General features: G+C 35.3%; 1 protein-coding gene across 4 annotated transcripts in view; it reads right to left on the bottom strand.

Moving 5' to 3' along the window:
* CDC14A (cell division cycle 14A) overlaps positions 1–14,478 on the bottom strand; it is a 69,347-nt gene that overhangs the window by 9,345 nt on the left and 45,524 nt on the right. For 3 of the 4 annotated variants that reach the window (XM_069789490.1, XM_069789489.1, XM_069789492.1), the window contains exons 10-15: positions 11,989–12,127; positions 9,074–9,230; positions 6,563–6,678; positions 5,935–5,982; positions 4,467–4,595; positions 3,179–3,501 (exon numbers count right to left, since the gene is read on the bottom strand). In XM_069789490.1, the coding sequence (XP_069645591.1) occupies positions 3,179–3,501; positions 4,467–4,595; positions 5,935–5,982; positions 6,563–6,678; positions 9,074–9,230; positions 11,989–12,127 (912 nt within the window). The remainder of the gene's footprint in view (positions 1–3,178; positions 3,502–4,466; positions 4,596–5,934; positions 5,983–6,562; positions 6,679–9,073; positions 9,231–11,988; positions 12,128–14,478) is intronic. The other variant, XM_069789491.1, reaches the window with a different exon arrangement.

Raw genomic sequence — 14,478 nt, 5'->3', positions numbered from 1 at the left:
AAAGTGAAATGATTTTAAGCATGACTGTATTCAACCAGTGGGACTAATTATCAGGAAAAATTACATTGTCTTCAAAATAAACCACCATCAAGATGGATCTGTATTAGCCAGTAAGTCAGAGGCTCACTACCAGACCGAAAGCATTCAGAGATTAAATGATCAGATAACCTACTTGTCTTAAACACTGTGACATCACAGTAACTGCACTCAAGTCAGTCAATTGTACATAAAATGGGTAACAATTTAGCGCACTCGACTGTGATTGTGACAAATGCACACGGCCATACAGTATACGTGCAACATTCAGGACAAGTCTGAAAAACATCTTCCAAGGAGGAAAGCAGTTTAACCATTATTATATTGAAATAAGATTACTTCACGGGTAAGTCAGAAACTTGTATTTTGCCACATAGACTTTGCATGGCATGATTCTTCCTAAGAAATGCTGCTTCTGCCATCACATTACATAAAATCTTTTTTCTCTCACCTCACTCTTCCAGAGAAGACTGGATATAGCATCTCATTTAAAGATCTTGCTATATTTGACTGTGTATAACCTCTGCTCCTCATCAGCAAATGATATAAAGCCAAGAATTGTTCAGAGGTTATACCCTTACATCCTTCCATGCATTACTAAGTCATTAAGATAGACAGGAGGAAGATTAAAATGTTCTTAAAGCAGGAGAAACGTGCATTCTAGAAAGCTACTTTTTCTGCAAAAATGTTTCCCATTCAACCTAAAACTTTATACTATGCCTAACATATTTCATTTAAATCACTGTTTTAAGTCACTTAATAGTTTTAGTGCAAGAGAACAAAGGTTCATTTCCCTCTTTACCAATAAGGTATTTCTTCCCCTTAGGGCTCTGCATGTAGGTTTACATACTTATGCATAATATGCAGCTGTAACTAGAATATGGAGCAAAACTCTAAGAATTGCTGCTGGCAGCATATCATTTACAGAAGGTACAATACAAAGGAATGGGAATGAGTTGACCTTCCAATGAATTATTGTTCAAATACATTAAATATGAGACAATATTGAAGGTGAGAAACAAACAAACAAAAAAATCAGACACTTTACCACTTAGTCAGGTGAGTGATTGCTCTCTGCCGTTGCTGGTGTATTGACTTTGTTTCCAGTATATTCAACTGGAGCCTCTGTCAGTCCTCCTGAGGACTCAACTTCTGTAAGCATGTTGAATAAAAGACTGGAAACACCTAAAAAGGCTGACTTTCCAGAACAGAATCAGAATTCCTGAACAAATGAAAGACTCCTGGATGTGTCTTAAAACAATTATCCTTAGCTTTTTACCTCTCTCCTCATCTCTACACCTGGAGGAATTAAACCAAATTAGTCAAACTAAAACAGTTCTCTTGTTCTAGAACTGGTTTAATCATAAGAAAACTGGGAAGGTTTCTATATCCAACTTGAAAAAAAATTTCCATTATATATAGTTTACCTCAATCCCATGTAGCAGGTAAAAACACAGCCAAACTAAAAGGGTAAAACAACTTCAAAAAACTGAAAGGATGTGGCAATATTCAAGAAGTCCCTTGCAAATAAGTTACTGCAGATGTTTAAAGTAAACTTTAAACTCAAATTTAAACTCAATGCAGAACACTCAGTGATCCTAAGATCATGGAACATTATCATTTATTTCCAGATAAGTTGTAGTGGATAAGAAGCTAAATGTACTTTCAAACAAGGAGTCTGAATACATCAAGTACTTTAAAGAGTTGCTTTAGGTCAAGCACATCCTAGCACAGTAACTCTACTCCTTTTCCAGTGGAAGTATCCATTGAATTTAAGGGAATACAGAATCAAATTCCCTCAACTAACTTAATTTTCAATGTACTTTGTATACTAGTTAGGTTTCAAGCACACGTGCCATTTAATTCCACAATGAAACAACGAGAATTTATTTCCTACTGTCATCCATCCTCAGAAAGTGCAATTCATACTCCCAAGCTATAAACATGTGGCTTCTGAACTGTAAGTGGTGCCACAACCGAGCTATTAACAAGCGGGTTAGATCCCCCACTTTTTCAGGAAAAAGAAAACACAACCCATAAATGATCTTTTCAGCTGACATCCTAGTTACGTGCAACATGTGTATTAGTTCTTTTAAGACAGGGGACTTGCCACACTCAAAAAAACCAGTAGCAGGTATAACACTAAAACTTTATACTGAAACAATTTATCAGTGGTAAGGAAACAGAAAAGAAAGCTGTAATATTCTGAAGTTAATTTTATATGAAGGTAATTTTATTGCCAGCAGCTAAAAAAATAAAAATTGGAAGTGTCAGTACTACTACACAGAGGCTGACAGATTCAATTAATTGTAGGCAATGTATTCTACTAGAAACACTGCACTAATTTATATAATTAGTAGGATATCAAATCTTTGGAAAGCAGATAGTTTAAATTTTTTTTAGTTTTATACTAGTAAATGTTTGGGGTTTTTTCCCTAAAATAGCTGAAGTTGTTTCTGATTTCATAACTGAAGTTTCTCTGCATTTTGTATAGAATCACTTTTAAGTTGCATTAATTTATCCATGCATCCTCTTTATACAGACTCTTCACACAGAAAAAGGGCACAACATAAGCCCAATGCAGCTAAGTTGTTGAGGAATGAAAGCTAAAATGCTGAGACCATCAGAAATATCTTGCTCTAAAATACTTCTCACATTTGGTGTTAGAAAAGGACTAGGTTGCAAGTCAAGTGGACTCATCTTTCAAATAAGCCCTGTCTTTAAGAATGCTGTACCTTCCATTTAGTATATGTACAAAGGCCTCTTTAAATCTGTTACTGTGTGAAGATTAAGATACATAATAAACTTATAAACTATGCTGTGGATAATTTGAAATAAAAAAAAATCTAAAGGGTAAGAAGGTCCATAAAAAAAAGATATCAGAAAAGGTGTTAGCTTAAGTTCAGGAGTGATTTATTTTCATGAAGCCTCCATGATCTAGGTGCTTGAAAGAGATGGAAAAAAAGCAGCTGAAATGATAATTACTTAAAAAGGTAACAGACAAAGGTGCTGTTCAGAAACATTAAAGGAAGGCAGAGAATTATGCTGGGTTAAGGTTTTTTTGCAACAGCTTTGCTCGCAGAAGCAAGGAAGATAAGCATCGGTCAGATGCCTGAAAGTGCTGTTGTGACTATGAACTTACAGGAATTGATTGAGTCTGGTATCGTGCTGGAGGAGTTGTAAGGCCCATAAAGGAAGGTTGATGCGTACTCATCTGTCACGGTGCTGTGAAAACTGGTTTGGCTGCTCAGGTTGTTGCCACTACTGCTGTTTCTGTTGTATAAGTTGTTGTTCAGTTCATGGTTATTTCTGTGAGACAGCTGCAAGCTGCCATTCAAGTGGCTGGAGATATGGCTTACAGAAAAACCTGTCCTAGAGGACGATGATGTCATTTTGGTCTCATCATCATCTGAAGCAGCATACAGGTTCCCTAGAGAACTGGCTAGCCTGGAGTTTATGGAAACGCTGAATGGAAAACACATGCAGGGGAAAAAAAATACACACAAGGTATGTACAGATATATACAAAAAATAACAGACAATTCAGAAGACATTAGGTGAATAACATAGACCTTTCTGAAATAATTTGTGTTTGCACACAGGTTCATCTTCTAGCTCTCTAATAATGAAAACCAGAATTCTTTGTCAGCAGTTCCCAATGTTTATTCAAGCACTAACATGGCCAGCTTTCACTTCTATCAAACCATATGCATGTGCAGGAGATTGTGTTAAAAGGTTTAGGCAGTGGCTGATCTACACTGAAGTACTTTCTGTACATGTAATAGTTTAAGAACTCCTCTTCTGTTTCTTGAAATTAGTAATGTGATACAAGTCTTCAGGTAACCAAGAAGTAATATGATAAAATTTGAGAATAAAAATAACGTGTCCTGAAATATGTTTTTAAGTGAGTTATTTTCTTCAAGTAAATATTTGTGCCCAGAAGTTATTAAAAATGCATCAATTATTCTAAATTTCATTTAACATACATAATTACTTAGTACAATAGTAATAATGGAATTAAATAGCAATAAATCAAGGGTTCATAAAAATCATACTAATTGCCACCCAGTATTTTTCTGAGATTAATAGTATAAAGACTTGTGGGAATACTTGCAAAGCTTCTATAAACTCAGATGAGTGTAAAAAAAAAAAACCAAAAACCAAAACCAAAACCTGAGCAACGTAATACTGTTTCTGACTTGATATAATGCCACCAAAACCCTCATACCAGTACTATAGGTTTTGGTTTTTGTTTGTTTTTTATATCTGCAGGCAACTAAAGTTTGGCTAGTGGAACAGCAAATCACTTTGTAAGTAAATTTGAGCCTTCTTACACCCAAGAACTGCAAGCGCTTCATAGACTGCATATGTGCTGAAAACCACTGTAGTATATAGTAAGTATTTGTACCAAAATGAGAAGAAGAAAAAAACCTTTTAATGTTAGAGCCTGAGGATGTGGGAATTCTGCTTATTCTTTCTGCAGATGGTGACTTAACTGCCATCACTTTGGAGGCCTTCAGAGGAGACATGGATCCTTCTGTGCTACCTGAAGTATTCAGTCTAAAAGGAGTGCAGAGTTTTAGTGAGAAGCAAGATTTTTTATAATTGAAATATACAATCTCAAACACATACAGTCTTTCAATACATAGACTAGTATTTTAAAAAGTGGGAATTCTTGAGTCTGAGTACTGAGAACTCACCAGCAAATGCCTGTTTTCAAATATTTTTTCAAAAAAACTTTTCAAATATCCCACTCCCAAGTTTTTTCCCTGCTGTACCCTATTATACAGTTACAGGCTACTTTTCACCTTGATATATGTGAAGACTAAGTATCCATTTTGTATCAAATTTATTATAAATTTGATTGTAAATTTTAAATATTGTAAATTTTAGAAATAATACTTTTTGTGCTTATAAAGCAAATACGAGTGGAAAAAAAACCAACACTAGCTTTCATAAGAACATCATTTCCAAATGCCAGCAAGAACATTTTTACAAAGTTGCACAGAACATACAGCTCTTTCTAGGGTGGGACTCTTAATGACCAAATTCTTAATATTTTGATAATGAGCTGTAAGTATGGTACACTGGACTACTCAAAAATGTTAGCATTATAGCTGTCCTTATTAGTTTTTTAAAAACTAATAAACAAATAGCCTCACAGTAGTATGAGATTCTCTCCATCCTTAGACCAGGGCTATTAATATGATCAGCTCGTAAAGGATGAAAGACCTTGGGTACAAGACTCCAACTAAAAGCACAGAAGGAATGACATTGAGCAGGAATAGTTTTAACTCCACACTAAGAAAGAGTAAACAGACATCTCTCCAAGGTTAGACATCTGGAATAATCCATCTCAAAAATCCAAGTTGTCACAAGACTGAAGAGAATGTGTTCTTTTCAGCGTTAATGCTTTATAATGACAGATCTTTTGTCTTACATGTCTTCTAAAAAAAAAGTATTGATTGTATCCACTAAGTAATACCTCCAGTTCATCTATTAAAACACACAGGACAAAAATTGTGATACACAGACAATATGTAGCCAATTTAGGCTTTTGAGACAAGTATTTAATTTTACAGAGATAAAGTGGTTATGAGTTAATTAGTCATCCTTTGTTGCATAACAGCACAGATATTAGAAAATGTGACTGAGGAAATTACTTGTATGTGCTAATTATTTATTAAGAAGAATTCAAGGTATCCCCAAAGTAGAGCTGTAGCCCTCTGTCCATTAGATTTCCCTGTCTGCCCCCCACAGGTGTTTAAAAAAGTTTGCTACCTGCCACTTCTCAGAAGTCTGAAATTGCTAATCAATTGATGTGGAAGTATAATTCAAAACACTGAAAATTTAAGACCTGAATGGTATACATTTAGAACTATAATTTTAAAGTTAATACCTGAAAGGTTGCGATAGTGACCTGGTGTGCAGTTTCATGTCTTGCAACCTAAAGAAACAAAAGCAGCAATCTTTACCAAATGATAAAAAGCTTCTCCTCTCCCCCAAAACATACTTGCATGTCTGATACCGGCTTTAAAGTACAAGCCTAACAAGAGGTAAAAATTATTGACAATCATTATTTTAATTTAAGGTTCAATAACAGAGAGATACTCCAGGTTTATTTTCAAACTTCACATTTTTACTGGTTCTGAAAAATTCAAAGTTTATATAAGGAGTACAGAAAAGTAATTATAGAAAAATAACTAATTTCATTGAAGAATATTTTGTTTGAGACATAAGTTTTAAAATGCTAGATAGATATAAATTTGAAGGGTTTGAAATTTTTTTTTTTTACTTTCTCTTTTACTGCTACATAATAAGTAGATATCCTGAACAGGGAGACGGGGGGCAGGGAGGAATTCATAAACCAAATCTGCAACTAATACATACATACCTAGAGAAGTTTCCACCACAGAAGGTGGTACAACTAGTACCGCTGCCTTAAACAAGGCCATGTACTTGCCATAAAGATCTGATAGCACAGACTGAATTTAAAATTGCAAATTACCTCAGAATAAATTAATTACCTCAGAGCTCCAGTTGTAGCAGAACATGGCTGTCTCCGACTTTTTAAGGCATTAAGTTTATCTCCCTGCGTAATGCCATTCTGAGTTTCCACACCTGCTTTGTCTTCAAAATCATTCTAGGAAACACAAAGTATGCAAGCAAGGAAATATATCAGATCCTTAGGAGTAGTGCAGTTTCAAAGTTATCAAACACCTCCTTCACAAAGATTATAATTTAAAAGGCTAATCTACAGTCTTCTGCATATATGGGGCACTACTCCGTCTTTCCATAGTTCCAGTAAATTAAATGTGTCACTGTAGGCAAATGCACATTCACAGAGACTTTTTTCAGAATCTGACCTCAAAGTCAGTTCAGGATGCTTGAGTCTAATGCCAGTATTTATTTAACTTCAAAGAAGGCTGTTTTTATAGCATGTAAACTCCAACTCCTTCCTCCCTAACTATTTTAAAAGTTATCATCAATGTGGAAGGGAAGCAGTAACACACAATTTTGTGATATGCACAAGATGAGGAAAAAATTTAGATAAAGTTGTGTGTCCTGCAAAAGAAGCTAAAAATCAACTTCCCTACATTACTAGATTTTTTTAAAAAATAAAAATTTCTCATGACTTCTAGAAAAATAATTTTGAAAAAAAATTCCCTATGAGAACTTAATAAGGAATATAAGAAGAACAGATTTCAGAGTTTTCTCCTACTGCTAGCTTTAGAAAATATTATAAACTCTAAGAAATATTAAAAGTGTATGCCAACACTGTTTAAATGCCTATTTATAATTTCTGACTGATCTCAAAATAGACTTTTCTAAGTCCCAAGTATTAAGTAGAGACAGTATCTTAAGTACCAGAGGAATATGAAAGTTACACAAAGCAAGAAGAGAACTGCGATTTTTTTTTTAAATTGCCAAATGAAAAAAACTTATACCAATGATGCTTCATTTGACCTCAGCTTAAATATTTGTATTACTGCGGTTCCTATTGTGCCTAAGTGACCTCACTGCTCTGCATAAAACAGAACAATAGTTTCTGCCATTAACCAAGATAAAAGATTGACAGAAGTAATACAATAGAAATTAATCAAATTATGTGATGGTCCAAGTGTTGCATTAATTACAGGAAAATATAAATATTTTACCTAGATTTCGTTGAACGTTATATGCTAGGCCATTTTTACCTATCATTCAGCCTCAGTGCTGATAAATTTTGTTTCACTGTCTTCACATGCCCAACAGTTACTGCATGTAGCTGTTCTGTCCTCTGATTCTTAGACCTTACACATTTTTGGGACTGGGAATATTACTTTGTTTTAAACTTCCAGAGAGCCTAGTATAATGAGGTCTTGAAATATAACCAAATAACCAAAGAAATAAAGAGGTAAGTTGAATGTTTTGAAAACTGAACGTTAAACAGCTTTAATATGACATCTGTAAAAAACTGAAATACAGATATTACAGACAGGGTTACAGTAGAAGAAGCAGCACTGTGGATTTATATTGTGAATCTGTACATAAGCTGCTACAGTGTACAGGTAGTTGAGTTACCTGCAAGTAAGTTGCTTTAAATACTGGAAGCAGTAAAGCTGTAGTAGTAGCTCAGATTCAAAAACATTACTTTTACCATACAGCTATGTGCCAGCTGTTTTCATTAGGCATACAAGATCATCTCTACACATTGTTATATTCTCCATTTAGTAATCTAGATATTTAACTATACACATTCCAAGCCACAAACTGAATTTCCAGAAAGGAAATAGTACCTTTACAGAAATGCATTCAAGGTGCTCTTCCAGATTTTGACAGATCACATGATAGATGGTTATTTTAATTTATAGTAATAACTAACTGAAGAAGGTGCCTACTACATCCCTGGTCTTTTACATCAAGTAAAGGATTCCATCAGCAGCATAAAAGCTCTTTAGTTATTACAGAGCTAAGAGAGGATTAATCAAATGCATAGTTCCTCTAAACTGCTTCTCTCAGATACTGTAGGAAACTACAGTTTAAGATTTTTACTAGCCCAGAAGCAGAAGTATGTTCACTTTAGTTTGCACTTCGTGTCTGTGCTTCCAAGAAATAATTGTAAGGTCCTTACCCTAAATCTACACATCACATCAGTAATCCATAACACTGTGATAAAGGGATGGAAATCTACACACTCATGCATTATTAGCTAGAAACTTGGAATAAATAGATTTTCAGGAGGAAAACTGATTTTTTTTTTCCTCCATTCTCTAATAAACAACTGAAAACCCTGAAAGAATGACTTGAAATAATGCAAACCTTTTAAAGTTTGCAAAATGATCTGTAACAGTTTTAAATATAACCTAAGCTTTGTCTTTTGATTTTTTTAAGAGTGGAGATTTGTTCTAATTATGACCTATAAAAAAAAAGTTTAGCTGTGAAAAAGCAATCTAGTACTAATAAAAGCCTAAAAAAACCTAAAAATTATCTATAGCTAGTTATTAAAAGATCAGCTCTATCTCTGCTTGTTTGAAATTTTTCCTATGAACTCTTACCTCCCTGTATTGATCCAAGTCTTGTACTTTATTCAAGCTGTCACTGATTGAAATGTCATTCAAGCCACAAAGAACTCTGTTAATGTTTCCATCAACTACTCGTTGTTTCTGCTTTGATTGGATGAGATCCCCCTCCAGCCATAACATTGCTTGCTTCCTTTAGGATACAAAAGCAAATTAATTCATATCAACAAATCTGCATACACATAAAAAACAATATGAAAACACACTACTCTTACAGGTTGCCAACACTTGAATCTTCTGTACATCTTCATCTGGAAAAAAAAAAATTGAATGTCTATCATAAAAAAAAAATCATCATTTTCAATGGTTAAAACCAACAACCACCCACTGTCCTCCCCACCCCCCAAATCACCAAACAAGTCTGTAGCCATCACAGAAATGTTACAGGTACTAAAACTTCATTTTACAAAATCCTACTGGGAAAAGAGATTAACTAAACAGGAATTTGCAATGGTATTTTAAAGGCTTTTAAAACACAACTTAAAAATTAATATAAAATAATGCTTTTATATATGTAATGTGTAGACTAAATGATGATACAGCACTTTCCAACTTATTAGCATGAGTTTTGTGTATACAGATACTGTGTAGTAAAACTACAGCTGACCTGCACAATGGAAGCGGTCATAATCGTGTAAAGTTGAACAGGACTCTAGTATCAATTTTCAGAAAATGAAAGATTATATCCTTCAGACAGGTGGTAAAAAAAAAATTAATTGCTACAACATGCATGGGCTAAGCAGGCTTTTGTTGATGAGATGGCATTTTTCCTCAATAAGGAAGTTTGCTGGGTAGGTACCAGTCATGATAGTTCCATCCAAGAACTGAGACCCTATTACATATTATTGTAGCAAAATTAAATTCCTATACTGAACAGAGAAAAAAGAACGAGGAATTAAATCAGGATATACTTTCCCTGGAAACTTTTCTTTGTTTGAAAACAAAGTGTTACAGCAAAGCTTAAGAGGCAAGTAGTCTGAGCCAACTGTCTAAACTTGCTCAGTAATAAATGGCAAAGGTAAGCACTTCCAGAAAAATTTCACTACGTCCCAAGAAAACAGCAAGAGAAGGGAAAAGGGGGGGGGGGGGGGGAGAGGGAGTGCCGCTTATTCCACCTAACAGAAGTAGCCTAGAAAACATGCTTGAATTTAAATACCTTTGAAATCTTTCAAGATTAATTGCATTCATAGTAACAAACTGATTCAATACATACTTGGGTGGGAGAGTCTCTACAAAAAACCTACTCACACCTCCCTTATTAAACCTCAAAGAACCTAAGAGATGAAGCTTTGACATCTATGAAGGTTGGGAAGATCAAAGTTGCAAGATTTTACCTTTTTGTCAGATGCAACTTTGCAGCCCTGAGGGCAAGATATTTTATATTAGAATGATGCAACTGATGTTAGCTCCTTCTTTCTCAACCCCATTTTGACACTACTGGTGACATTGCTTGAATTTTGTCTGATTGTCAAAACAGGTATCTATTGCCATTAGGACAATAGAAAATTCTTACTGAACAATACTACAGCTCTTAGCTATGAATAATGTAGGTATGAATGAAAAAAATCTGAAGGATCTTTGCCTATCTATAAAATCAAACCAAGTATTTTTACACAACTGCAGAAAAGACATGGGCCCTGTTTTTCCTATCTTTCAAGCAAACAGCACTTACTAATCACACTATGTACTACCTTTCTCTCTTAACCTTGCTCTGTTGTGAGAGTTATTTTTAAGAGTGCATCATCCAAGCATCAGCATGGTGTGGAGAAGTTTACTCTGCCTTCAGCGAGCACTTGCTGTTTGTGAAACTTTGTGATTCACAGTATTTTGAATAATGGTGGCCCACCTCTCAAATAAAGGACTGCCCATTCAGTTGCACTGGAAAATAAATTAGAGTTCTCATTCATGCTCAGTTTCTCTTACAAATTACAGTAATACTCCTCCTTTCTCTCTGATATCCTATGGATCTTAAGATGCAATGTCAGTGCATGTTTTTATTGTGTATTTACACAGTATCTAGCAGAGCTGTTGCATTCTCTTTTTTCCAAAAAGACATACATTTGTGGTGGATTTTCTCAAAATGTTTTTTCTCATAACAGTGAAAATGCCTCCAACTAAATATCATCACGGTGTCAACTCAAAAATATCAGCATAACTACTATAATAGTAAATGCACAATGTAGAAACCACTATGAAATTACATCACTGAAGCCAGTGCAATTTTGTCACTCATTTCCAGTCAGGATCAAACCTTGAATCACCCATTCAAATTATCTGTACATGAAATGTTCTCAACCCAAAGTATACAGTCAATTTTGAGAAGAAGCTGTATTAAAACCATACATTTCTTTTGCTAAAGACTATTGTCTCCAAATCAGAAACGCTTCATACATTATGCTAGGAATCTGACAGAGATCATAAGCTGTCCACCACATATTTATTTAATCTTTCGTTACAAGAAAGAAAAAAACGTATCTCTTATACTGTTGTAAGATTCATTTAAGTGTGATCATAGGCTATATATGAAGTATGTAAAGTCTATCCTTTCTATGTTAATATTTTAATAAATCCTTACTGTTGAGTTAATCTTTTGTCCACATCTGGACTTTATACTTCCAACACATTTGTCTTTAACTCCTAAATCCCCTGGAACACAAACATGCAGCCTTGAGACCCTCCGCCCCGTAAGGTGACAAAATGTGTAGCACTCCAGAGAAGACGATTGCTACTAAGTCTGATTTCAATCCCAAATTAACTAACCTTAAATACACTGCAACAGGCAGTAATATACGATGTCAGTAGACAGAAAGTATATTCTATAAATAGTGCAAGATGGATAATATGGATGCAGAGAAGCAGTTGATTCTTAGTAGCAAAGAAGGTATACATACTCTTCCAAGAAGTGTTGCTGGGGTCCTATAATAGAGCCTGGTCGACATACTCTTATCCAAGCAATGGCTTCAGCGTGTGTGAACTTGTAGTGTTTCATTATGTAACAGGCAATCAGCGTCCCTGTTCTCCCCAGGCCAGCTACAGAAACACAAATATCAACATTCATATAAGAAGTCACAGGCATTTCATAATTATCAAATTAAAGTATGGGATATGAGAAGACCTCTTTGCAATGTTATTCACCATGTTAATATTTGAAGAAAGAATTTCTGAGTCAGTATCCCGTTTATCACATAATTGGATTTCAATGCTGTAGATATAAGAACAAATATATCATGCTTATAAAGTTAACAGGATTGAAGAACACATGCAACAAGTGATCACTCTTGGCACTGTATTGGGTCTGGCTCAGATGGAGTTAATACTCCCCACAGCAGCCCTCACAGCTCTGTGCTCTGCATCAGTAGCTAGAAAGGTGTTGATAGCACACCAGCGTTTTGGCTACTGCTGAGCAGTGCTGGCACAGCATCAAGGCTCTCTCTCCAACATTTCTGCCCCCCCTCAATGGCAGGCTGGGGCAGGGCAAGATCTTGGGAGGGGGCATAACCAGGACAGCTGACCTAAACTAACAAAACATATTCCATACCATATGATGTCAGCTCAGATATAAAAGCTAAGTAAAGGGAGACGGAAGGGGGACATTTTTGTCTTCCAGAGCAACCACTACTCGTACTGAAGCCCTGCTTCCCAGGAAGCGGCCAGACATCACCTGCTGATGGGAAGTAGAGAATAACATCATCTGTTTTTCTTTGCTGTTGCCCACAACCTTTGCTTTCACCTTATTAAACTGTCCTTATCTTGACCCATGAGCCTTTTGTTATATTTTCTCCCCCCTGTCCAGCTGAGGAGGGGGAGTGATAGAGTGGCTTTGGTGGGCACCTGGCACCCAGCCAGGGCCAACCCACCACAGGCACATATACAATTCTACTTCAAACAGGGGGGGTTTTTGGTGGGTTTTTTGGTTGTTGGGTTTTTTTGTGGTTTGTTGTTGGGTTTTTTTTTTTTTTTTTTTTAGAAAAAAGGCTGTTATTTTAAAAAAAGTCATGACCAAGCTGGATACAAACTTCATATTTATAAAATCAGTAAAAAAACAAAATCAAAGTACCTTTGAGAGGCCAACACACATACTCTACCAATCACAGTTCAAATGCATGCAAATACATATGCATGCACATCACAACAGACAGCAGCATGTATCCTCTCAGCCAGTGGCTTTTGCTTTTTCAATCAGTTTTGTTGTGAAACCAACCTGCAAAAAACTATTCACTGCTATCTGTATAAACAGCAATGAATGTTGGCCAGCTTATAATTTTATATATCAATAGCTTAAAATAATCCCATTGCCCCCCAAATCATAAACTAATCCTGCTTTTAAGGGGAGAATAGAGACAGAAAAATTAGCTTTTACTATCAGACAAATCTCTAACTATAGAGTAGGAATTAATCTTTCTAGCCTTATGTCTCATCTACTAGTGAAGTGTCTCTTTAAACCCTATTTTCCCACAAATACGATATTTGCAATTTACAGTCTCATGGTGGCCAGCTATTGTTTATGCAACAACAACTATCTAAATGGAAACTCTCTAAGCAGCCAGACATCCTTGCTGACAATTCTGTACATAACTACAAGCTCTTTACATTTAACCAATAACTAAACCTTGCTGTGACTTTTTGGAAAGATGATTCAACTCAGGTAAAAGGATGAAGGTAAAAGTTCACAAAGAGTAACATTCCATAACTATATATTGGAAGACTAGCTCTGAAGAATCATTTAAAAAGGGGAAGTATTGTTAGAGAGAGAGTTTGGGGCTTGGAGTTTTGGTTTGGTTTTTTTTAAGTGCAAAAGGAATGCAACATGCAAATAGATAACCAAGACCTGTACTATGCTAAATGTACATCTGAATAAGAAAATGGTCTCTGAAAATTGCAGGTCACATCTACCAACTGCATATATTGCTAAGACTTCAGTTCTTTTCTCTAAGTTCCTGATAACATACAAACTTTCCATAGCAACCCTTTGCATTAAACCATTCTATAACTTCTGAGACAAGCAATTTCTGGTGTGGAAGCTGTGCTTGGAATAACTCTGCAATAAAACTACAGACAATACATTAACTCTGAGTTAACTGTTGATTTAACTTCATATAGGCTTATTTAGAAGGGTGTAAAAACCCTAAAAAGAATGAGATTGTTGGTTTGCTTATTAAATGGTCAGATGAAAGACCAAAAATACTTCAGTTGAGCAAGCACATATCTAAGTCACTAGAGAAGTATATTGTATTCCTTTAGCAACTAAGCCTGGAGAGTAACAATCTACTCCTGCTAATCGATAGTTTATACTCTCATTTAGTCAATTAGCAGATGTCCAGCTTATTAATGCCAGAATTTCTGGGTTCTAGCCACAGTAACAACTTGTTAGCAAATAAACT

This window comes from Haliaeetus albicilla, chromosome 8 (genome assembly GCF_947461875.1).
Source record: "Haliaeetus albicilla chromosome 8, bHalAlb1.1, whole genome shotgun sequence".
In the NCBI taxonomy this organism is placed as follows: domain Eukaryota; kingdom Metazoa; phylum Chordata; class Aves; order Accipitriformes; family Accipitridae; genus Haliaeetus; species Haliaeetus albicilla.
Note: the sequence above shows the minus strand (reverse complement) of the source record. Positions and strands in the feature narration are given on the sequence as shown.